Source organism: Epinephelus lanceolatus, chromosome 16, assembly GCF_041903045.1.
Source record: "Epinephelus lanceolatus isolate andai-2023 chromosome 16, ASM4190304v1, whole genome shotgun sequence".
Classification (NCBI taxonomy): Eukaryota; Metazoa; Chordata; class Actinopteri; order Perciformes; family Serranidae; genus Epinephelus; species Epinephelus lanceolatus.
This window is the reverse complement of record NC_135749.1, coordinates 16,439,112-16,464,548: the sequence shown is the minus strand read 5'-3', so window position 1 is coordinate 16,464,548 and position 25,437 is coordinate 16,439,112. Positions and strand designations below refer to the sequence as shown.

Genomic DNA, 25,437 nt, shown 5'->3' with positions numbered 1-25,437 from the left:
CAGGCTTTATTGTTTAATTATGACCTTTTTAGGTGTTCTTCTTTTTGACTGGACAACGGCAAGCAGCAACTACGCTGCTTTCAAGCCAGTAGTCCGCTTTGCTGCTCCTTTAAATTGACAAGCACGAATGAATGTTCGAATGATTCACGTGATCAGTGACTAGAGTGACCAAAACTGCCACAAATATTTTTGACAGCCATGCTTCTTGGGCATCTGCGAGAGACTTTGCCTCTTTGGAGGCTTCTGGTTTGACCGTACAGTTAGGTGAGCTAGTAGTAGATGCTTGCTTCCTTCTGCGTGGTGATACGGTTGGTGGGTGTTGTTAGGTAGGAAAAAAAAAAAATTCAGACATGAAATTCCTGACAAGGTCTGTGGATTATCTGGAGGAACAGGGTCATGATTTCTGGAAAGAGACACTGCTGTTGAGTTTTTCAAATGTGTTTTCTGGGGCTTTGAGCACCACAAGCTGAGTGCCATCTAATTCCACTGTATTAGAGAGATGCCATGGCCAATATTTCCAACACTCCGCAACAATCTAGACTGATAAATAGCACTACAGGTAAAAGGAAGGTCTTTTTCATTTTGGGGTGAAGTGTTCCTTTAAAGGCAGGCACAAATTACCACATATGCTTTTAAGGTCTTGTGTGTACGATTTAGTGGCATCTAGCGGTGAGGTTGCAAACTACAATCAAGTGAAAGTTAAAGCATGTAGGAAAACTATGGTGGCTGACACAACTACTGTAAAAACAATATGACAGACCCTGTGGAAAAGGGCCCACTCCAAATATAGATATTAATGTTTAATCTTAAGTTAACAAAACCAAAAGGATTCTTAGTTTCAGATGATTACACACACATGAAAACATAGTTATTCATATTATATTCCATTTCGGCTCTAAATCCTACACACTGGAACTTAAGTCTACGAGCTTTTTGAAGACATGTATCCTTTTAAGTTTACATGAATGTTCAGAGAAAAAAGTCTGATGATTAAATAAGCAAAAGAGTGAAGGATAACTCTAAACGCAACAACTCTCCATGAGATTTTGCAGCTTTGTGTCATGCAGCTGAAGCTGTGCCCGGTTGACCATGGGTAACCTAATACTGTGGCAAATGAGAGGAGAAGGGTCATGACTTTAACACTTCTAAGGAGTCATGCTTCCACTGTCTGCGACCTGCTGGGTCTTTCATGTCACACCCAAACATGTACACGCATGCTTATACATCTCATATGTGTTACATTGGTCCTGAGTATTAGAAGGTAAATTGCATGTGAAACAGCGACACACAAACACAAACAGAGCCACATAAATCAATTCTACAGATGGACCCTTGCTTCTAATAATAGCCCCTGCTCCAGAAATACCTCCCTTCCTGCCTTTCTCTTTCTGCTACTGGAGGTCAGCTTGTGTTGGTTAATTTGACCTAGGCAGTTCGACACCACCCAGGGGGGAAAGATGAGCAGCCAAACAGAGTGAGTGACAGAATTAAGTGCTTATAAGTGCCTCCGCACTGAATATAAGCCTGAAAAAAGTGTTGAATGTTGATTGCGTGACTGAGTTTTCAAAATGTCCTTGTGTGCGTGTACTCAAAAGCACAAATATCTGCGCGCACTGTGTGTGAAAGTCATTTGAGAACACATCAATACAACACAATAAAGCTGAAAGCAGAAGAGCAGTTGGGGGATCAATACGCGGCAGGCCGTGATGCTGCAGGCAGCCACTTAGTCACACTGTCTGGAGGCAGGCTGCCCGGTAAATACACAGAGACACCCGATCTGAATGCAGAGCTGCTACACACTGCCATTTAAAAAAAGAAAAACATGTCATATCTGTTCTTTTCTTTCTTTTTGTCTGTTGGTGCCAATAAAGGTCACATTTAATCCTGAATCACACCAGCAGGTTTGCCTCAAAACAAACCAGAGCAACGGGTTGGAGGAAAGGTATAAACATTTTAAATGATGATTTATCCAGTTAGCAAGCTCATATAAAATGTTACTCATGATGCTTTGGGTCCTCTGTTGCAGTATTTTACAAGTTGGTGAGTGCTGAAGGAACATCTGGAGCCAAATGAATCAGCGATATCTCACCGTGGAAAAACTGTCACTTGATAAGGTTCTTTCAGATATACTATAATAAATATCCAGAGATAAACTGTGAGAACAAATGCTTCTTCCAATTTTTCAGATATTATCTGTGGAAGCATTCTCCAGGGCATGCTGTCATGGTTTGGATTAAATTTAGAAACGCACCCCTGCTTAAAGGCCTAGTGTATTTACGACATTTGAAAATGCAAACATAAATGTCTCCACTGACGACATCGTCACATTTTATTTGCATTTAAAGCAGAGACACCAAAGAGTCTTTGCCAATGTCACTCGGTACAACAGACTAACACAAAGGTTAAATTAAACGACACCTCAGGGGGCGGATGCATTAAGGATGGATATGCACAAAAACAACGTGTATGCCATTTCTCATACATAAAGCTGGTATTCATGGAAGAAGAACGTGAGGTGAGACAGTGTGCACCTCATGAATACTTTAGACCAGGCATACACAACATTTTTTTAGACATAGCTACGAGTGATATGATAAAGTGGACATGAAATTTAATGAGAGAGACATAAATTTATTGTTACATCGTGGGAGTAGAACTTAGGCATGTGCATATGTGCCCGGTTCTACAATGGCTGAGATTCATAAAACAGAACCAGGGGTACGTGTGGCTTCATAAATCTGCAAATAATAATAAATAATGCATACGTGTAGCTCTATTCGTGCATACACACAGTTTGAGTTGTAAATCTACACACAGTTTTATGCATCTAGTCCCCGCATGGACCAGCTGTGCTTCAGGGTGCAGCTGCTCTGAACACAAGTAGAGTTTGGGGGGGTTTAGGAATAAACTAGAATTACAGCCATGTGATTGTGTGGCTCTGTCAACCAGTCACGTTGCACTTTACACTCATGTTTGTCCAGACTCATATGTAGTCTTGACAGCAGACAATGCTTCAAATACGGAAGGTAATTGTGAGACATGGATGCTTCACATACTGTAGATCTTCAACCCGGCAGCATAGAAGATCTATACAATCGGCACAGTTTCAAGGTGGACACAGATTAGTGTCACAAATTCAGTATCAGACCAAATGTCCCCCCTTCTGTTCCTGAGATATAGTGTTCAATAATGGCCAGAAATGTGTTTTTGCAGAACATTAATATGTCACAGTGAAGTGGACCTTTTGGGTATAAAATGACATCACTTCATATTTGATCCTGTTAGATATTTGTCTGAAATTTTTCATAATAAGCATATGAGTTCTAACCATCAAAATCTATTGAGTCCAGGTGTACGTCTGCGCCAAATCCAAGAAGATTCCCGTAAGGTGTTCTTATCATGTTCCCAAGAATGGGACAGACAGACGGACAACCTGAAAAGGCCAGTGTAGAGGCATTAAAAACAGCCTAGAGACAGATCTGGATTTGGAGCAGCTCTGCGTCCATTATAAAATGTGACTTTATAAGAGATACGCTATGAATGGCATCAATGTGCATACGTGCTGTCAGAATCGGTTACAGGCGCGGTATAAATGCTAGTGAGTAAGGATCCAAAAACTGAACAGTGGCGGCTTCCAAACCTTGACACATGTGCCAACTTACAGTTGAGCCCATAGTGGGGATTGCCAAGTTCCAGAGTAGGCTTTTAATAGTGGCGAGGAAATGAAATGAGGAGCAGAACAGAAGCTAATTGACAGATGACATGCTGTAATGGAGTAGCATCAAGTTCTCTTTATGGGGTTTATCCTGCTTGTGAGCTGGGCAACAAACGTGATGACAGAGGAGAGCAGAAGCTGATCCCAGCCCAGGGGTTATAGTGTGTGTGTGTGCTAAACAAACCAATATGCATTGATTCTGAATAAGTGTGTCTTATACTCTGCATGTTTTCTTGTGTTTATAGGCTCTTCAAGGTTTCCAGCGGATGTCAGTCACGAACCCAGCATTGACCAGGGCTCCTATTACTGGTGTGTTAACTTGCTTAAAATACTTCAGTACACACTTTGTTAATTCCGGACACACGTGAGATATGAGTGAGTGTTTCCACTTCCGAGCAAGTCTCTTGTGTTTGTATCTAAAAAGCTCAAGGCGACAACCACTGGCCTTTCTCTTCCAAGACACGTCTCCCTTTTGTCATCCTGTCACTCGCTGCCCAACCTCAAGGTGTCAAAACCCTCTGTGGAGCCTTTCTGGTTCCCTGAGAGCAAACAGAGGCAAATAACCAGCCAGACATCTCTGTCTCCTGTTTCCTGTCATCTCTTTAGGAGGCACATTCTCCAACGACATTACTCCAGTAAAAATGGATGGATTGAGGTAAAATGCATGAGAAAAAGAAGGGGAGGGATTGGAGAGTGCAAAGAAAAAAAGAAGAATAGGGGATGAGAGGATGAGAGGTGGCCAGTGAGGTCAAGAAGAAGTGGTGACATAAATTACAAAGAAATACTGGACTCAAGTCAGGAAGAAATGGCCCTTCTGGGAAAAGGGAACGATTTTTCAACCACTTATGTTCTGTCACTTTGTTTTTTCAAGCCTGGTTCATCTGTTATTCTGAAAGCAAGTGTTGTTTTCAGAGTAAAACAAGTGTGGCAAAACAACACTTGTTTAACAGCATCGTGACTGCACATTCAGCAAGTGTGCCTATTCACCTGTTTGGTGAACTATCAGGAAGAATCACTTTTTATTTTACTGATAAGTAACTGTTGAGTTTAGGCTCTGGGCATAGATTTACCTGCAAAACATTATTGTATACAAGCCTAAACTCAAAACTTTTTCTTGTAATAAACAACTCTGCTGGGAAGTCTAGACTCAAGGAGGAAGAACAGAAGAACAGAGGAGGAGAACACGCTATCCTTCACTCCATTTAGGGTCTCTGCTTCTCTTGTGGGGCTACATTCCAACTTATTTCCATATCCGTTGCTAGATAACCTGCCCAGCATGCATAAACATACCTGATTTATAATACCTCTAAGACATAACTTCACAGAGCTGAGGAAAGAGTATCATGTGCCTGCATCCATCTAGAGGGCGACACATATATCCTACAGGGATAGCAATAAGGTGTGAAATGAGGGGGATTTACACCCTGGAGTACAAATAATGCACACCTCCCATGTTTATGAGTGTGAATATGCATCTACGGGTCATGTGTGTGCTTATATTTTTGCTGAGACAGGGACATGTTTTATTAAAGGGGACATACACTGCTCATTTTCAGGTTCATACTTGTATTTTAGGTTTGTGCTAGAACATGTTTACATTCTATTGTGAAAAATAAAAGCCTCTTGACACAACTGGACATGTGCCAGCAATAATATGATCCAAAATCATGGAGAAATTAACAACATAAGGAACCAAGCTGACATGTTTCCCTGATGTTAGCATGTAGCTACATGTAGCAGTGTACCTGCAAGCAGGGAATGACCATAACGGAATACAGTGGCACTTTCTACCATGAAAACCAATAAAAGCTTCTACACCAAAATCTTCACATCTCAACATTGGTGAAAAATTATCAACAGCAACCAAGATTACATGTTTGTATGTTTGTAGCATCTAGTTACATGCAGCAATGTAGGCTACGTAATATCAACATTTGCAGTAACATGCCAGGAGCAGATGACCATGTGAAGAAATCCGTCATGAGCTGACGTCAGCTTAGGGCGTTGGTAGCGTAGTGGATAGTGCAGGCGCCCCATGTATATTGCTGCAGCGGTCGCAGGATCGACTCCGGCTTGCAACCCTTTGCTGTATGTCAACCCCCATTCTCTCTCTCTCACCCCATTTCACTCTGTCCTGTGTGAATTAAAGGCAAAAAGCCCAAAAAATAATCTTAAAAATGTCAGCTTGACATCAGCTTGTCTCCAAAGTAGTGCTGCACAATTATCTAATCGCAATCGCGATGTCAGGCTGTGCGATTACATAACCGCATAAAAGGCTGCGATTTGCGATTTAATGCAAATAAATGTTAATGTGTGTGCCTGTGAATGTGACTACCTCTCCTACAGTGTGTGGAGTTTGTTGACATCACGCCCACAAGCTATCCTGGTGTGTGCAGCACGTATGGTCAGGTGACCACCCAGCATGCAGCAGTGACCAACATAGACACTAAAGAAGAGCATGAGCACAACCATGAACAGGCTGAGTTGGTGGCGGAAAAAACCCCAACGTCTATTACATGGTGATACTTTGGATTCAGGTATGGCGATGTTGAACAGAAAGACGTGCTGTGTAAAAGTTTAAAGTTAAAGTTGCCACTTCCCGCAACAACACGACCGATCTATATCAACACAAGAGACAGCACAGAGAAAAGTAGGAAGAAGCTTGCGAGAGAAAGCCAAGCCGCGTAACGTTAAAGACAAAGAGACAACTGAAAGCCGCCAGAGCCTCATAAAACAACATCCAAGCATAGTTACACAAACATTTGTAAGTGTCACAGGGAAATCACGGACTCCATAACAAACTATATAATAACAAATGAAAAACTGAGCAATTTTGAGAAATTTTTGCTCACAGGCATTACTTTTGCATATGTTTATGTACTGATCATCATTATATGATCATTATTTGAAAATGTTGCCACGTTTAATAAGGACTGAGACATTATATATATGACTTACATATACGACAGAAAATGAGTCAAAGCATAATAGAGTGGTACAGGGATGACATTTTGTATGCCCATGATGATGTCAACTACATCGGTACTTACTCATGTTTTAGCAAGATGATTTTCACAAATGAACACTACTTTTTTGGTTCTTTTTAAGCACATACACTCTTCAGAGATATCAAGCTAATGGTTAAAAAGGAACATAATGTCCCCACCACAATAAGGCTGTAAAGCTGTACTCAGCGTGATGGCACTCTGTAGTCTCATTTAGCCACTTGTTATTCTGTTTGTACTGTACTTGCACTGCTTTTTTAAGACACCTAAAACTTCTAAATTTACCAATCAGGTATTTACTGATGAAATTTAAAACTTGAAAATCTCTAACGCCCGGGACACACTGCCTGTGTGAGCAGTGGGTGACGGCTACCCAGCTGAACTGCTGTGGCTTGCACATCAGCGTTGTTCACACAGACAGTATGCTGCCTGTTGACTGTTTTTCCACAATTAAAAGCCGGTGCTCAACTCATTTATTTAGCTGTGAAAATTAACATTTATATTTTTCATGTCTGTGACAGATTAAGACATTAAAAACTTTGCTGAAAGGTGGCATGATGTCAATATGATTATCAAAAGACGATTGTCATGGTCTATTTTTGCTGAAAACCACACACGTCACATTAAAAAAAATAGGCAAGACTCCTATTCTCCTGCTCCTGTTCTCCAGATGTTCTGCAGCTGAGCAGCAACCATGCTGCACCTGAGCAGCACTGCTCACACAGGCATTAAGGCTGCTCTAACCCATTAGCATGGATGGCAAAAAAGAAACAAAAAAAGGTCCCATGAGCCACATGCACTACTCACACAGGCAGTGTGACCTGGGCATTAACTTGTGTTAACAGGCAAAACCCATTCAAAAAATCCAATGACTTTGAGACGAGGGAACCAGAAGTGCGGAAATGCTTAGTCATTTCCATGTTTTAGCACTCATTCTTGCAGCACTCTAAATGACACTAACACTAACACTTACTGTAGATACGGTATTAGGTTAGATTACTTTATTCATACCCGTAGGTAGATTTGTTTTGCATTGAGTTGACATCCATTCATCCATACATACAGTACAGTATGTCAAAAAGGATTAGTATAGAAAATGCCACATATTACAGTAGTACACTGTATACATATTGTTTGGAAGACTAAATATTTAGCTAACGAAGCTGAAAAGACTATGAATGCAATTTAGCCTGGAGAAGCTACTTAATCCGAATAGGAGATTAAAAAAAGCAGTCATAAAAACAATTAGCTCTTCAAAGCATCCCACAACACCTTTCATCCAGAGCAAGATCCCAGAATTTTTTGGCACTTGGAAGAGGACTAAGAACAGGAGCAAACATGGATGTCTGCGTCTGCAAATACTCGCACCTTGTTTTGAATAAACTGTCTGTCTAAGCCTGCACACAGGGAGGAATGAATGGGACAATAAATTTATACGACAGCATGTTTTGATTATCTCTCCAATAAATCCTCCACCTCTTCCTGCAGGGTACTACGTGACTAACGGTAAGAAGAGCAGAATATTGTGTACACAGCCATAACACTCAACTCTGGCATGCTGAGTTAAAACAATAAAATTATGAAACACTGACAAAAACAAATTAAGATTTCATGGTCACTGTGGCACATTATCTCACTCAGGATGTTTTCAAGACTGTGGACATTATTTTTTTCAAAATCAACAAAAAAATGGGAAAGTAAAAAAAACAACAACTTCTATTACATCTGATAATCCAGTTATCTTAACTACCCCATGCTATTATCTTTGAAGAGGAGACGAGTGAATGCTAATCTCATTATCCAGGCTCTCGTGCTGACCCCCTCTCTCTGTCAGGGTTGCTGTGGTCTATTCATCAGCATAGAGCCAGGCAGGCAATGACAGGAAAGCAACTCCACATTCCTCCTCTTATCTCACCACTTCACCACTCTGCATTATAAGGGTATCGTCTCACTATTACCCCTCTGCCAAGCACAGGTGTATGCTGCGGTCTCACATATGCGGCTTGACATGTTGCCCCTTGAACCGACAGTCTATGACAGGCGAGTGACCATGAAAATAGAGGCTAAAAATACCATGAAGGACATGCTTGGGTTGTATAGGTTTACTAGGAAGTCACGTGATGACTAAGCATCAACATTCTCCATCGCGACCAAAACACTGTTGTTGACACATGAGTAAGAGGAGAGGTGCTCAGTCACAACTCAGTGTCTGTTAGAGAGGGCTTCAGGGCACAACACACAACATAGTTATGTCTGACTAAGGGTATGTGTGATGTGCTACACAGGTCCTTGTTTATAATTAAAAAAGTCCAGGATGTCCATCAGCAAGTTTGTGTCTAACGTCCTTCCCAAGGATTTGGAAGCTACTAGCTAGTTGTAAACTAGCAATTTAAATGGGTTTTCTTCTAAAAGTCAATGTGACATGACACCACACAGAATTATATATCATTATAAACTAGGATTGCTGCTTTGTGGGGTTGTATGCCTCCAACAACTGGTCAAGTTGCAGTTTAGATCCATGTCTGTCCAGTCTCAAATGTAGCCATGACAGTAGACAATTCTTCAAATATGGATGTTGCTGCAAAGAAGGTACAAATTTGAAAATGCGAACGCTTCACACACATCTTCAACCCAGCAGCACAGATGATTGATACAGTCACCACCGTTCAGTTTGAAGGGGGGTAACCAAGATTGGTGTCACTCAGTATCCGACCAAATGTTTCTTCTACTGTTCCTGAAGTATGGTGTTAAATAACAGCCAGAAAGTTGTTTTTACAGACCATTATGATGTCACAGTAAAGTTGACCTTTGACCATCACATTATCATTATATTCTATTTGACATTTGTGTGAAATTTTGTCACAATTAGGGTATGAATTCACATTTGTGCCACATTTGAGGAAATTCCCTTTAAGGCATTGCTGAGGTATCGTGTTCACAAGAACGGGACGTACAGATGCACAAACAGACAGACTCAGACAGATTCCCTCAAACCATTTAGGTGGACGTTTGTGCCAAATGTGAGGAATTCCTTTTAAGGCATTACTGAGGTATCGTGTTCATAAGAATGGGATGTACAGACACACAGACAGACTCAGACAGATTCCTTCAAATCATTCAGGTGGACGTTCGTGCCAAATGTGAGGAATTCCTTTTGAGGCATTGCGTTTATAAGAATGGGATGTACAGACACACAGACAGACTCAGGCAGATTCCTTCAAATCATTCAGGTGGACGTTGGTGCCAAATTTGAGGAATTCCTTTTGAGGCATTGCATTTATAAGAATGGGATGTACAGACGCACAGACAGACAGACTCAGACAGATTCCCTCAAATCATTTAGGTGGACGTTTGTGCCAAATTTGAGGAAATTCCCTTTCAGGCATTGCTGAGGCATTGCGTTCATGAGAATGGGATGTACAGACACACAGACACACAGACTCAGACAGACTCTCTCATATCACTTCCTCCAGATGACTTTTCTATCTGACCCTGGGTCTGACCACAGTCCATAGAAGTAGAAAAGGGAAGAGCACACAGCCACTAGTTCATACAAAATTATGTTACTAGACGACAACTTTTTTCCTCTCGCAGTCCATCATTTGACTTCTCCTGTTCACCTCTGTAATCTATCTGCCTTTCACCCCTGTGCTTTTATTCACCTTGTCTGTTCCACTCTCCTGTGTTATTCTCCTCCACTTCTCTCACTGCTCTTATTATTGCTGCTCTCTCTCCATCTGTCTTCCTCTTTGCCCTCACAGTCAACTGATATATACTGAGATAGAGTGGGTTCAGAGTGCCTTGCGTGGTGAATACCTGCATATTAAATGAACCCAACCAGATTTTAATGAGGCAGCAGCATTTCCACTAGAGCTGCTCTTCATTAGGGCTGATGTCGGATCACCAGAGGGGCTCTTCAGTGGTTCTCTTCTATCACAGCTCTCTGATGTAGGGGGGGGGGGAATGACCCTGTTACCACAAGCTCCACCACCGGTTTCCTCATCTAAATGGGCTTAACAGTGGAGGGGGTGGGTGCTTGCCAAAATAAGCCCTCCATTCTGTCTCTGCCTGGTGCCATCCATTAAGAGGACAGTTGAAAAGGACCACTGTAACAGTTTAGGGGCTGTGGGAGGGAACAGGATGAGTGTTGACAAAGCACTGTCTGGCAACATTAGTTCTCTTACAGTTAAGCTTAATGGGACCACTGTAACGACCGTAATGATGAGTTGAGCGCCGTAATGAAACCAGGCACTTTCTGTGGAATGAATACAAATGACTTCATAAATCTAAATGGCAACAACGGCTGGAGGCAATATGTTAAGAGACAATGCAAGGCTTGTTATGTTATAATAAATAATGACGTGATACAGTTTTGATCACCCCAGGGAAATTCTTTTATGCCTCTTCTCCTTCATAGGTCAGAGGTCAATCCCAGCTATAGAACAAGTGTTTAGCTCAAGGGCTCTTCAGTGTGGCTGATGTTGGCTGACAAAAATGTGTTTATGACCAGTAAGCTCAACCGAGACATCAGAGGAGCAGTATTATTAGTCAACAGTGGCTTATCACAGAAATACCAGAATTACAAAAAAGGGACATAATTAACATTTAGATTAGAAACTGTGACAACTTTTCCAGCAGGTTTCATTCCTAAATACTAATATCAGCATCTGCCAGGCTATAAAACTACCGCGCTGCCCATACCTTCCCCTAGCTCAACACCACTATAGCTGAGGACACAATTCAGCATATGCCCCTGGTGTTTTATCTGCAAGGACAATATGCTGCAGTGCAGTACAATACATAACCAGGTCTGCGGGGTTGTAGTGTTTTGTCTTCTCACCAGTACGGAGGAGGACTTTTGGAAGCGTTGCAGCAGATTTCTCTGCGCTAGGCTGAGTCGTTTGCCCCTGGCCTTCCTGCGCAGGACACTCTGCACCCGTGCTGATGGACGCTGCTTTGGCCGCATCCGCAACCGATGATTGCCAGGCTGCAGCCACTGATAACAGTACTGACACATCGAGGCGCTCTGCAGCAGACTGGAGTGCTTCGATGGTGCTGAGAAGAGGAGAGAGAAAGTCTGAACACTAAATGGCACAGCTACCTATTGATGTGGTTTTGGCTGGCATGGACCTAGTGTGTGTGTGTGTGTGTGTGTTTGATCCCACCAGGCAGTCTGCTACAGACAGCTGGCTGACTCAGTGTGTTTGGCTGAGGGTTTATTGAGGTTTAACAACCTTGGCAAGCCGGTGACAAAGTCCTACTTACTACTGCGCTCAGCTCTTTGTGGCTATTACACTTTAGGGCATCACTGATGGAATCATGGAAATATGAAAATAGAGCAAAAATTGTCATTAACGTAAGATTCGTCAAGGATGTGCAGGTCTCTCAACTTACCTCTTTCTTTCACATGCCGCTGCCTAGGGAAAAACACACAGGACCCAAGATCAGAAATTTTGAAGAGATACTTATACCAGATAAGAGTAAAATTAATCACTAACTGAGATAATACTAAAAACCATTAGTGCAAGTTAATTATGAAGTCAGTCTCCAATAATGACAGCCTCTCTTGAACAGATAAAGTTTTTGGTTCTCTAAAATCCTGAAGAAAACATTTATAAGTGATTCAACATGCAGATTAATTATTTCAAAATGTCCTTCTCAATTTGCATTATAACAGCTCCTTTCACACCGGAACAATGTGGAGTGACAGGGAAAGGATATTCCACAGAGTTTTCTACTTAATTAATTTAGTGAAAAAAACTGGCAGTTAATAATTCTGTTAAAATAAAACCATGCAAATAAACTCATTACAAGATGGAAACACCACTTTGGAAAAAGAGTTTGTCTTTCCATTGAGCACATTGGAAAACAGGCAATCGGAAAATCAAACAGGTCTCTCCCAAACAATATAGGGCAACCCACACCCCCCACATGGCTACCTCTGCGACTGCTAGGCTGTCTCTAACTTTGGAACGCCTGCAATGACATTTGTGAAAACATTTTAACTAAGCTGTGGCTAAGTCCTGCTAAAATTAGCCCTGGGCTTAAATCTATGAAGGGAAATTTACTGTCCAGCTGCACGTGTGGCGGGGAGAGGCAGGAACGCGGCTGGCTGTTTGTGGAGAGGAGGAGGGGGCGTGGGGTCAACTTTAATCTGGAGTTGACCCGCTGGCTGCTGCTGCGTCTGGTGGCAGCGGTTTGTTGACGCTCTCCACTTGCATTCTTAGCCGCCCCATATGTGTGTTGGTGCTTTATATTGCTGGATGACGCTGGATGCAGCGCAGGGTGGGGAGAGATTTGCAACATATCTGCCATCACTCATCCCACAGCCTGAGTCACTGTCCCTTGATCCCCCCCCCAATTTAATAATCAGCAACTGGATTAAACTGTCAGATTATATAGAAGCCCTGTCAGAAAGTACTGGAAATGAAGAGAAGTTGATCCGGATGGCGTGGTGGAGTGTGACTCTGTGGAGGACAGACAATGACTCACAGGTCTTGAACAATACCCGAAAAACACTTTTGTTAGTTGCTGTGAAAGCCTTTTTTCATCATTCTTATCTCGTGTAAATGTCCTCTTCAGAAAGTTAGTAGGCTTTGAATTCAGTTTCTGAGGCGGCTGCTTCACTATTGATAATCAGTGATCATTGGTGACCTTGACAAAGCTGACATAAACATCCTGACTACGTAAAATCTTCTTTATTACTTTGCAGAAGTAAAAAAGCAAATTCTCTGTCAAGGCTATAAATCAAGGTTGAACCCACTGTGATGTCACCAGTTGGTTTGTGGACTGCCGTCTTATAGCCTTGAGTTACATAGACATTATTATTGACATATAATAGATGAGCTGACAGATAATTGAATTTCCCCTTGGGGATGAATAGAGTTATTCTTATTCTTATTATGTTTTTTGGCCGTCACCAGTTTTTTGGAGCCGGAATTGACTATATTTGGATGCGAGGGTGGAGCTCTAGAGGAGCGAGGGATGGATCTGACTGAGAACCCGAGGACACCACTGTGGTAGCGACTTGTCAATCATGAGATAGGCACACCCAAGTATACCCTGCTTTATCATCTATTTTACTCTAAATGGAACCATAACTTGATGATGAAGACTTGAAACTAGCGATTGAGACCATCAACCCATTAGGGAAATGTTTACTGAGGCACTAAATAAAGTGAAAAGTAGGGTCATTTTCTCAGAGTTGCTTCCTGTTGGCCACTAGAAAGAATGGATGCATATGGCACTTCTGTTTTGGCTTCACTTTTTAGTCCCAGAGGCTACATCCACAGTCTATGCTATGAACAGACCACTGATGACTCGAGTGTAGAGTAGCTGGATTCTTTGGGAATTTTGTTTTCCCACAGTCTCTCTTCCTGCTGCTCCCCTGATGAGCCAACTCTCAGAAATGGCACACCGCAAAGACCTCTTCCACTGCAGTAATCTTATTATCATACTTGTCATGCATCCTTTTAAGTGCACACTTAGTTGTGGTGATGAACACTGGAGATATGGGGCCTAAGAAGATATGGGGGGGGGGGGGGGGGGGGGGGGTTGTGTTGGCTACAATGTAATTAGAGACAGAAGTGCTGGCTGAGGCAAAGTGCATCAAATGAAAAGCACTATGAACATTTTTATTGCTACCATCAGGGAAAACAGTGCAACTGCTGGCATAGTCTGAAAAACCCTCACTGATGTTTGTAAGTCATAGATATTTAGACACAACAGCCAGGTTCAGGTAGCGGTGTGGTCAGCGTCAATTAGTGAACACTCTAGATACTGTATCCCTCTATCTACAGCAAAGACCAGCAGGGTTCCCATTTATCAGCAGGATGTGACAGAGCAAGAGGCCAGCAGGTGCCTCCCAGTCTAGAGCTCACTTGTACAGGCAGAGACGTCTGCTGGCTCCTGCTGAGAGGAGCCGTAAAACAAGAGATACAGTACGAGGAGAGATGAAAGCAAGTAGTTATATAAGGGGGGTGACGGCTAAGAGCTCTTGAAAGGTGCTGACAGTGGGGTGGAAGAATGTAGTGACCCAGTTTGATAAAAATTTAAATGACTGTGAATGAATGAGTGAATAAATAAATGATTTTAAATCATTTAGGGCAAACGTCAGTTCATTTGAATTTTTGCTTTGATTTATAACAACATAGCTGCAAAACAAATGACATTCCCATCGTCATCAACTGTACTTTGTGTTTGATGCAAATTAGCTAATATTAACTCTCTAACGCATTAAACTCAGATTGTACACATTATAAACATTATACCTGCTAAACATCGTCATTGTGAGTAGGGATCAAGCGGCAACCTCCAGGGTTGAGAAATTAAGCTAACGTGGAAGTCCCAAAAACTGCAGTTCCTCCAATGGCCACTTGAGGCCGGCTCCAGAGGTGAGGCAAATCCTCATTGACCCCTGTGTTAAAATTCCCAACTTTACAGCAGAAATAAACACGCTTGCAGCCTGGTACAAAGAACAGTTTTGGTCTATCTGGCTAATTTCAACATTCATGATAACTTTATGGAAGGTGAATTTTTATATAAATCACCCATTCACATTTTATTCAGGCTGATAGTTATATATAATTAAGGTCTAGCTGCTTGAGTGACAGGCTGTCTGTGTCACCACAGTCTATGAGTCAGATCTACCCCTTGCTCCTTCACAGCTTCACCCTCTCGCCCAAATACAGTCACTTTTGGCACCAAAAAAAGATGACAATAGCCACCATGCCAAACTTCAGTCCACAAACCAGTGTGTGACATCATGGTGGCTACGAAGATTATTTTATACAATCAATGGCAGGGGTGCAAGAAAATATCTGTCCACTTTAGTATCTCTGCATTACGTTCTGTGATACTGTATTGATTTTCGAAAACACTGTATTAGTTTTTAATTGTTTACAACTTCATATTTTCTTGTTTTGTTTACCTAAAGAATACTGCGCACACTTTTACTTTTTTCCAACTGATATAAACATATGATAATTCCTTTGCCCAGATTGCACAAAAAGTAGTGCTACGATGTTGGATGTTACTGATGAGACTGAGATAAATACAAATTTATTCTACTCGTGTGACTCTTTTATGCATATGGTGTTGTGTTCTTTATACTATATACTATATAAAGTTTTCCTAAAATTAGATTGAAAAATATATTAAATAAAATATATTTCCTTGCTTACGAGGGCTGTACCAAATGGTTTGAAGCTTCGAAACTTCATTAATAAGCTGAAATTCAATTCTAAATCAACATTTGAAAGCTGCGCTGCCTTTTTTTTTTTCTTTGCATGTCCATTCTGTTTAAACCTGGTATTTCTGCACAGTTGCACACAGGGATAGACTCAGTGGAGCCCACAGCGGAAAGCAGACTTGTATGGTTACACACTGGAAATGAGATTTACCAGCACAGGCCCAAAGACTGGTCCTGCTGCGATGGATCAGCCTCCGGTAAGCAGGTTAGGTAGCCGTGGTTTCCTCCCAGTTGGTGGTGTTTGTGGTGATAACGCAAAACAGCATGCTGTCCCCGTTAGCTAGTTAGCTCCCATGCTAAAAACAAGCCTGGTTATACTAGCAGCAGATCCATAAAAGGTTAATTTAATTTTAAAAAACTACAATATATGGAATCATAACCCAAGATTCATTATATGTAACGTATAGCCAGATTCTTGCTGCTATACAGCCCTAATTGTAAGCATCGCAGCAACGCTGTGCCGAAGCAAACTTGAGCTTCACTGATATATCAGAGCTCCAAAGCCATTGGCTGATATTCAATTATCACAGATATATCAGTATCAACAAAGACAAAATGCTGGTCTCTGGGAGGAGAAAAACAACATAATACCTGATGCAGAGCAAAAGCACTTGAGGCTATTTCAAAGCCAAGTCACTGTGACACTGTTTGTCCAGCAGACATCCTGCATATTTTGGTTATCAGAACACTCAGTGAGGCTCCGGTTACCACACACACACACACACACACACACACACACAACCATGATTATGAACTTACTGGAAAACAGCTTCACTAGTCCAGCAACATGAGCCACAATAAAAGTGACGTCAGTTTGCATCCAAGGACAAAAACACACACATGAAACAGGTAGTCATGTTCACTAAATACGCTCCTAGAAATACACACACACAGACCACTAATAGTCGACTGACATAATTCAATGAGAGCCTTTAGTAAAAGTCAACACTGTGACATTTTTGCTGAAACCAAAAACCACAAAAACACTTAAACCTAAGTGTAACCATGATGCAAACACACACACTCACACAAGCACATTCAGTCATCATCAGCCTGACAGAAGGTGAAGACGGTGGCAGAAGGCGAGTAACACGATCTCCAACAAATATGTGTAGTAATGTGTATGAGTACACCCACGACACAAAACACTCCAGTGACGCATGACGAGAGCCATAACTGGAGAAAGCGAAGACACTGGAAACCCCCAGAAGAATACTGCAAGACAGTTGTGGTTCATTAGGACTGAATACATCATCAATGCACACTGACCACCACATATGCCAGCTATTTGAGTGGATGCTGACAAAAACATTTTCATTTCCCTTCAGTTAAATGACCAAATGTTTCCAAGACCTCGATCTTAACAGTAATTCTTCTCCTGATATATATTGCATATTATCACTCTGGCTGAAGATCACATTTATTCGTCAATTAGCTCATCATACTTAAGAGTGAGTTTTGGCTGTGGCTGCTAATTGTGTCTTCTTTGCCAGGCTCTTTGGCATGAAACCAACCAGATCTTTCAACTAGTGGTCCAAACATTCAGGTTCGTGTCTTTTCTGCTTGACAGCCGGCGGTCATAGTGAAATGTGGTCAAAATGTTCCCTACAACCGCAGCTCATCATAGCCAGGGAATCTGTGGAACAGATCAATGCATCAAAATAGCAGCGGGCTCGCACATCCGTAAAACGACCCGGACTTTGGGGTTTCACCATTAAAACCTCTGTTTTTGTTTCCATTCATGGTTGTGCCCGCAGATTTCCTGGCTCAGGTGAAAGTGAAAACAAGCCGGAGGATACAGGGACATGGCTGGAACCCAATTCAAACACGAGCCACAAAAGTCTACACACACACTTTAAATGCATTAATACCCATATAATCTATGACAGAGAAAATCTGAGCGCACAGAATGAACACCTGTGAGCGTGCAGGGCTCACACACACAATCTATTTCTCTTTCTTTCAGGCATAAACACACACACATACACACCCAGACTAAGGCTTAAGAGGATTTCTCCTGAAATTACTTTCAGTTTCCACACAATAAGACAATCACCACTATGTGGGATACACCATCAGAGGAAATACTAATAATTAATAATAGCAACTAATAATTCCTATGTTGGCAGAGGCAACTAAACTGAGTCAGTGAGCTGTAAATAATGAAGCAATTTAGAAACTTGCATTAATTACTGTTGTACTTAATTGTAATACGGATAAATAAACCTGACGACCGGAGGCTAATTAGATAAAGACAGTTGAAGAAGACATAGAGGTTCTCTGTATGGGTCCTTTTGACAATCTTGCAGAAGATACAAGAGAAGAGGCGAGCTTTACCGACTGACTGTCTGGCTCTCCTATCCAATGATTAGAGGGATTGTCTTTGCTTGCGGCACTGTGTTTTCCTGGTATTGTTCTGCTTGTTAGCAAGGTGCTGTTGTGACCTCGCCTGTGAAATCTACTTCACTTTGCAAATGCATAAGGCTGAATTGACAGTCAAGTCAAGCTGTATGCGTCAGTTGAAATAGCTCACACATGCTGCACGAATGCGACACCATTTTAGGGGAAAGAATCTGCATGTCTCCAATTCAGACAACACAACATTCAAACTCCAAGGACAAGCTTTCTTCATTCCCCCAGGAATGCTGACTAACAAGACTTTAGGGATATTTACAATATTCTGCAAACAGCAACAACTAAGACAAGAAGAAGACACCTTCTGTCCTACATGGCCACTAAACCAGACCACTGACCCGAACCACCTTTGACTCTCAAGATCTCCAAGAGCCAGAGATGCAAAGACCAACTTTAATCCCGTTGATAACTCTGATCTCCACTAAAACGTAGTTCGGGTTTTGTCCAAGGACAACTGAGGTAGTGTCTTAGTACTAAATGTGTATTGACTGATGTTTTCTTGTGCATGTATCTCCATCACTCAGAGGTCCAGTGTGTAGGATTTAGGGGCATCGATTGGAAGTTGTGTTTTTGTCACCTTAGAATGACCCATATATATCAACATACAGTGCTGGTCCTCTTACATGGAGTCTGCCATGTTGTTCTACAGTAGCCTAAGACCAACATGTCAAACACTGGCTCTAGATAGGGCTGTTCATGTTTTCACGTCGGCCACTGTAGTTCTCCTACACTCTTGGCACACAAGAGATTTTTCAGTTCTGCCATCTCACCACTAGATGCCACTAAAGCCTACAAACTGAACCTTTAACCTTGGAGGCCTATGCCCTTGCAAAATCATAATTAAGATTAATTACAAACATATTTCTAACTTACCTCCTCTCTTGTGTGGCCCACAAGGAGGATTTTATCATAATTATTATACATTTTCTAATATGAGTCATGCCGCTGGACGAATTATTTCATATTTGAGTCGTGCAAAGTGATAATTCATAATTCCCCTTAAAATCACACAACAATTCGAGTGCACAAATTCCTACGACCTGCACATGAGCAACCACAGGACACAATTAGCACGTGTAATACGAAGAGCCACTGAAGCTACACAAACAGTCATCCCTCACAATAAGAACAACAATTCACTGCTCAAACAAACAACAATATCTTGATAGTGTGTCATCACTTAAGGCACCAGCCAAATCTTACTCATAGGCTAAGTTGTCTTTTTTTTTTTGGAGGTACAAACACAATGATAAACCAAACAGTGAATGCACATCAGTAACTGATGAGCTGTCAACAAGATGGATGTGACACATCCTCATATTGGCAAATTTACAAAAGGAGAGAAGCTATGAGCATGACAAATAATCATATTCGAATTTAAAATGCACAGATATGCGGTAAGATGAGCAGCGTTGCAAACAACCACAGACAATTCTCTAACAAATGTATATATTCAGCCCTTTGAACAGAGGTTTTATGTTACAAGAACAATCACAGCAGAGTCATACCACCAAAGTTTACTGCTTATCACTCTTAAATTGATGGACAGGTATTGTAAGGCACAATATAGCAGCACCAGATATCAATGAAATCAGTTACGGATGCTTTCTAATACAGATAAAGCTCTGATAACAGTTATTTTTATTTGTTTACACACCAGTAAAACAAGCCCTTAGTGCCATTATGACCACAAGAAAAGCTGATTTTTCGTCTCTAAGTCAAACCGGTCAATTTAATGTATAGACATTGCTGTAAAAGTATAGCACCTACAGAGGAACTGGAAAGCAACAGTAAACTTTAAAGATGGTGATGTAGCTGTCTGGAAATACTTGCAAAGCAAAGATAAGTCAGGGATCTAGCATTTTTTTAGAATCTGTTGACAGTGTATAATAATGTTGTACATTCTTTAATAAAGTTATATATTTAAGAAAGCAGCCTTCTAAGTACATTTTGCATGGTCATATTGGTGCAAACGTTAGTGCACAATCCACATAGGAAAGGTCCTCTTCCATTCTAGGTCAAATATTCAGTATATCGGCCACCATATCCGTAATCTGTGAATTTTCCCATCTAAAACTGGAATCAGTTTCAAAGACCCCTTATTGATTGGGCACTAGTATATTTTAGATGTACAGGAATAAATCGATACAGAATAGTATCGCAATATTTTGCATGACAATACTGTATCAATACACAGACGCCAAGTATCGATTTTTTAAATGTAAATTATTAATATTGCAAATACACATTAAGCTTCTGGTAGTATACTAGAAAAGTAAAATCGATTACTTTTGCAGTCCACTAAAAACATATCACTGCTATAAAAATGACTGAAGTGAGTTGACAGACTGAAAACTTTTTCTTATTAGATAAAAACAGATGTTGCCAAAGTTTTCCTTTACATATTTGCAGTTGAAAAACAGTAATAAATCGCAATATACGTTATCCCTCAGTATATCGCAAAACATTTAAAATTTGATTAACACTGTATCGTGACAGTAGGCTCGTTCGAGATGAACTGCGCCTCGCCTGGAAAGTAGACGAGAGCAGGCGACCGCAGCGGGGGGCGGTGACAAAAAGCCGCAGTGAAGTCGGACAGTTTCCCGACAGTTTCCAGCAGCCTTCAGTCCGTACAGGAAGTCACAGACACACTTACATCCTGTCTGGAATGATGTCAGTTCATTAAAAAAGTGATCAGACCCATTTATCAATTTGTTTTCACCATCAGTTACACAACATGTTTTCTGTTCACAGAATAAACCTTCAGGTCAGACTAATACAATCTTAATCTCTAGAATTCAACAAAAATGAGTAGTTTATCTAAAACTTCATATTGTTGAGTCGACATCTGAACCAATCAGCTGTTAGATCAGGTGAGAGCCAGGCGGTGCAGTCGGTGGAGAGCAACTGCAGCGCCTGGCTCTAAAAACTGCGGCCGCCTTGGTCTCCGCGGCTTTATCGCCGTCCACTTTTGTAATACGTCAGAGCAAGTCGGGATGAAGTCGGACACAAAACTAACAGGCATGCATTGTGCGCCGATCGCCGGTGATCGAATCTGCGCAGGACTGGCTCATCTCGAACGAACCTAATATCGTATTGGGGGGCTTCTAGTGATTCACACCCTATACACTGATGAGCCAAAACATTAAAACCACTGCTGGGTGAAGTGAATACAGTTGATCATCTTACAGTGCAATGTTCTGCTGGGAAACCTTGGGTCCTGGCATTCATGTGGATGCTACTTGACACGCTCCACCCACCCGAACACATTTGAAGACAAAATAAACCCCCTCATGGCAAAGGCACTTATCGATGGCAGTGCCCCTTCAGCAGGACAATGCACCCTGCCACACCACAAAAACTGCTCAGGGATGACCCGAGGAAAAGGACAAAGAGCTCAAGGGATCAACCTGATTGAGGGATGTGCTGGTACCCCAGAGGTACCCCAATCCACGGTGAGTCCTCCTTAGACCATATTTGGCTCTGACCTGTCAAGGCATGGACACAGGACCTCTGGGTGGTGTTCTATAGTGTTTGGCACCAGGGCGTTAGTTCCAGATCTTTTGAGTCCTGTCGGTTGTAAGGTGGAGTATTAGCATGTCCCACAGATGTTTGATCAGATTGGGATTTGGGGAATTTGGAGGCCAGGTTGACGCCTTGAGCTCTTTGTCCTCCTCGTTCCTTGGACCATTCCTGAGCAGTTTTTGTGGTGTAGTATGGGGGCCACAGCTACTGGGGAATGCCGTTACCATAATGGGGGGTACTTGGTCTGCACTGGTGTTTAAGTGGGTGGAGCATGTCAGGTGGCGTCCATGTGAATGTCAGAACCCAAGGTTTCCCCACAAAACATTGCATTGTAACAGGATGATCAATGTTGTTCACTTCACCTGTCAGTGGTTTTAATGTTTTGGCTGATTGTTGTATATGGTCTGAAAATTACTGACTAGGCCTGTAACAGCTGTGCTTTGCTATACTGTGTGTCACTGTTCTAAGTAAAGCAGCCATTATTTTTCAGTGGCACTTTATACTATCAGCTACAGAATGAATTTAAATAATGTATTTTTCATTTGGACTACCTGAAGCATTTAGACACCACTGTGGCACAAACTAATGTCAGAAAATAAAGATTTCAGTGTGATGTCACCACCATCAGTCCATAAACACAGCTATCATCACGCTGGCAGGAAGTCAACGGCTAACACTAGTCGAGCTCTTCCACCTAGCGCCGCCATGTTGCTATTACAACAATACAACACAGACAGTGAGGACTCAGCTGTTAGTCACATTCATATAGGGTTTTAAACAAAGTTTCAAACAAAGTTTCTTACAGTAAGAACCGTGATAGCTCCGGGCATTTTTCTTTATACAGCACGGACGCGTTCAACAGAAAGCTGGCTGTTCCTTCCTCAAGAGTCTTCATTTCCACACGGCACTGCTGCGGCTCGTGAAGAACTGGAGCTCCACGGAAACACCGCGTTTAAACTTCTTCCGGAAACGTTAAAGTGGCTAACGGGGTGGAAATGGAGGTTGAAAGACGTTCACACACACATTATTAAAGCTGTGGCGGTTGATAAATGTTGTAAAGGTGTTAAATTAAATCTAGAAAAAGCTGAGAGGTCGCTGAGTAACTGAAAATGCACGTTGCGTCGCAAGAGTCTGACGTAGCTCGCGGTGCATTGTGGGAGTTTGAGTAAATCAGACGCACACTGCGGTGCGACTGTATTGTGTGGTAGCTTACTGGTATTACTGTGACAGATCATTGTCATCCACTTACTGGTTAGTCCTTAAAATATAATCTCAACTTTAATAGGATTTTTTTTTAATTAACAATAAAATAATAGATAAAAAAACGCTTTACTTTGCATAATCTGATTTAAGGTTAACTTTTAAAAGGCTTGTTTAAGGCTCAGGTGTCAGGAATTAGGTTACCATCAGCCCCAGTCTGGAGCCAGTGCATGTGGTAATTTATCTTTCAGTAATGTTACAGTCAAAGTTAAATTCTCACCAACTCCTGACTGCATTTCCGAGATAAGTTATTAATTTACTGCAACCTATCTCCATTGAACAGATATCCTTTGATGTCATCATTCCTTAGATCTTATTGGACAGTAAGAATTACCAATGTTAGACGACAGTGGTCTATATTGACATCATTATGGCTGTATCCTGCGCACTAACCAGCCAGGTTTCTTGAGTCCAGAGCACACATTAACCTATGCCATCCGACAAGGACTCGAGGAATCGCTTGAGTCTCAAAAACCCCTGCAGGATCCAGAGAAATTATTGCATCGGGGATCAGAGGGAATTCTGCTGGGAGGAGGAAGGGGAAAAAAAAGCTACAATGTGAAATTGGATATTTTGAAGCAGCTGGGAGGGAGAGCCTACTGAGTGCGCACCGCGGGTACCCTCTGGGGTACGGATATCAAATGAAGCAACCCGGTCAGACACACGCCCGGTGACACGGGGATGACAAGACATAAGTTCCGAGGAGGTTTTGCTCGACACAATAGAGGACTTCAGTCAGCACTGGTGACAATACACACACACAGCTCCTGCTCTGCTCGTCTCAGGGTGCCCAAGGACTGATCGCCGGACCGGTGCGTTTTACGCACATCTTTTCCGGGAATATCCACCCTCCTTAACGGCAGGTTAGTCGCATTTATTTAAGGCAAATGCTGCATTTTTAGTCAAAGGCAGACAATTATAGCCCATTATAATTTATCATAGCCCCACGTGAACCTGAATTAAAACAGAAATAGCCTCTAGAGCCATCCTTTCAATTGTAAAGTGATCATTTTCCATCTTATTATGTTGCTTTTTGGAACTTTGGCACACTATATAGGACATTAATACACACCACAAATAGTCTAATATTCCTCTTTTGATAGTGAGTTATGATTTCATGCTTATTTACAGTCCAATTCCATCATTTATGGTCTCATTTCCTTATTTATAGTCTTCTAAAATATTGTTTTTATAGGTTATACTTCCTTCTTTGTAATGCATGTGTGTGCGTGTGCGTGTGTCCGTTTATTGTGGGAGGGAGGAGGGGTGGCTGCCACCAGACACTGAAGAGATATTAAATCACCGGGCCAGTATAGAGCGCACAGAAACTGATAGAGTAAGCTAAAGTGTGAGGGATTGCTCCTCACTTTGTCCGCGAGTAAATCTTCACTTTATCAGGCGCTGTCAGGCAGGCGCTTCCTCACAAGATTGAAATAGCCAAGCGGTGCAGCTCCTCGTAAGTGTAGTCCGCGGATAAACGGATTTTCCCTCACTACCAGGACTAAATTGACTCGCGATTCCGAGAGAGAGAGAAAGAGAGAGTCAGACAGACAGGCAGACAGAGAGGCTGATGCTCAAAGTGCGACCACATCCTCATCCCGTCTTCCCTGCTGCCGCGTGCTGCTGAAATGAAAAAGAGCCGGGAGGACAGTGATGGAAAGGTAGGCTCACTATTATTTACTGAGTCTGAGGTCTCGCAGTAAATTGGCACAAATGAATGTTGTTGTGATGAGATGATGAAAATGCATGATCAAAGACTTGAGGAATAGTTCTCCACTGGTCTGTGCAGTTAGAAATGAACCTAATTTCCTGCAGGGCACAGGAACCCTGAAGCCCGTGGAGATCAATCATCTAACTATCAGGCAGTATTGTTGTGTTAGGAAGTCTTTGAAGGCGGCCTGGAGATGTGAGGAAATATATTCCTCACACATTAGAAATCCAATGGATGCTTTTGCTTTTGAGTCCACAATGAGTTATGCACATTTTTAGACTTACCAGTGGGACCCTAAGATTGCCGTGCCTTGCGCTGACTCACACATGATGGAACCTGCAGCTCTGATTGTATTCATGCACCACCACACTGAGCCACCACACTTGCCTCCATTGTGCTGTGGTTTCACTGGTGCCAGCAGGACTCCTCTTTCACCTATATGGTGGACCTCACAGAGGAGCAGAGACGTCCCAAAATGTCCTGTCAGCATCTGCGGGGAAAAGCCAATCCCAGCAGCCATCGAGCCAGCTATCACTTCTGAAACGCAACACCAACT

The 25,437-nt window shown here is 42.0% G+C and overlaps 1 protein-coding gene across 1 annotated transcript in view; it reads right to left on the bottom strand.

Moving 5' to 3' along the window:
- rmp24 (ribonuclease MRP subunit p24) overlaps positions 1-23,041 on the bottom strand; it is a 30,834-nt gene extending 7,793 nt beyond the window's left edge. The window contains exons 1-3 of the mRNA XM_033636579.2: positions 22,714-23,041; positions 12,115-12,137; positions 11,561-11,775 (exon numbers count right to left, since the gene is read on the bottom strand). Of these exons, the coding sequence (XP_033492470.1) occupies positions 11,561-11,775; positions 12,115-12,137; positions 22,714-22,805 (330 nt within the window). The 5' untranslated portion in view covers positions 22,806-23,041. The remainder of the gene's footprint in view (positions 1-11,560; positions 11,776-12,114; positions 12,138-22,713) is intronic.
- Between the last annotated feature and the right edge of the window lie 2,396 nt (positions 23,042-25,437).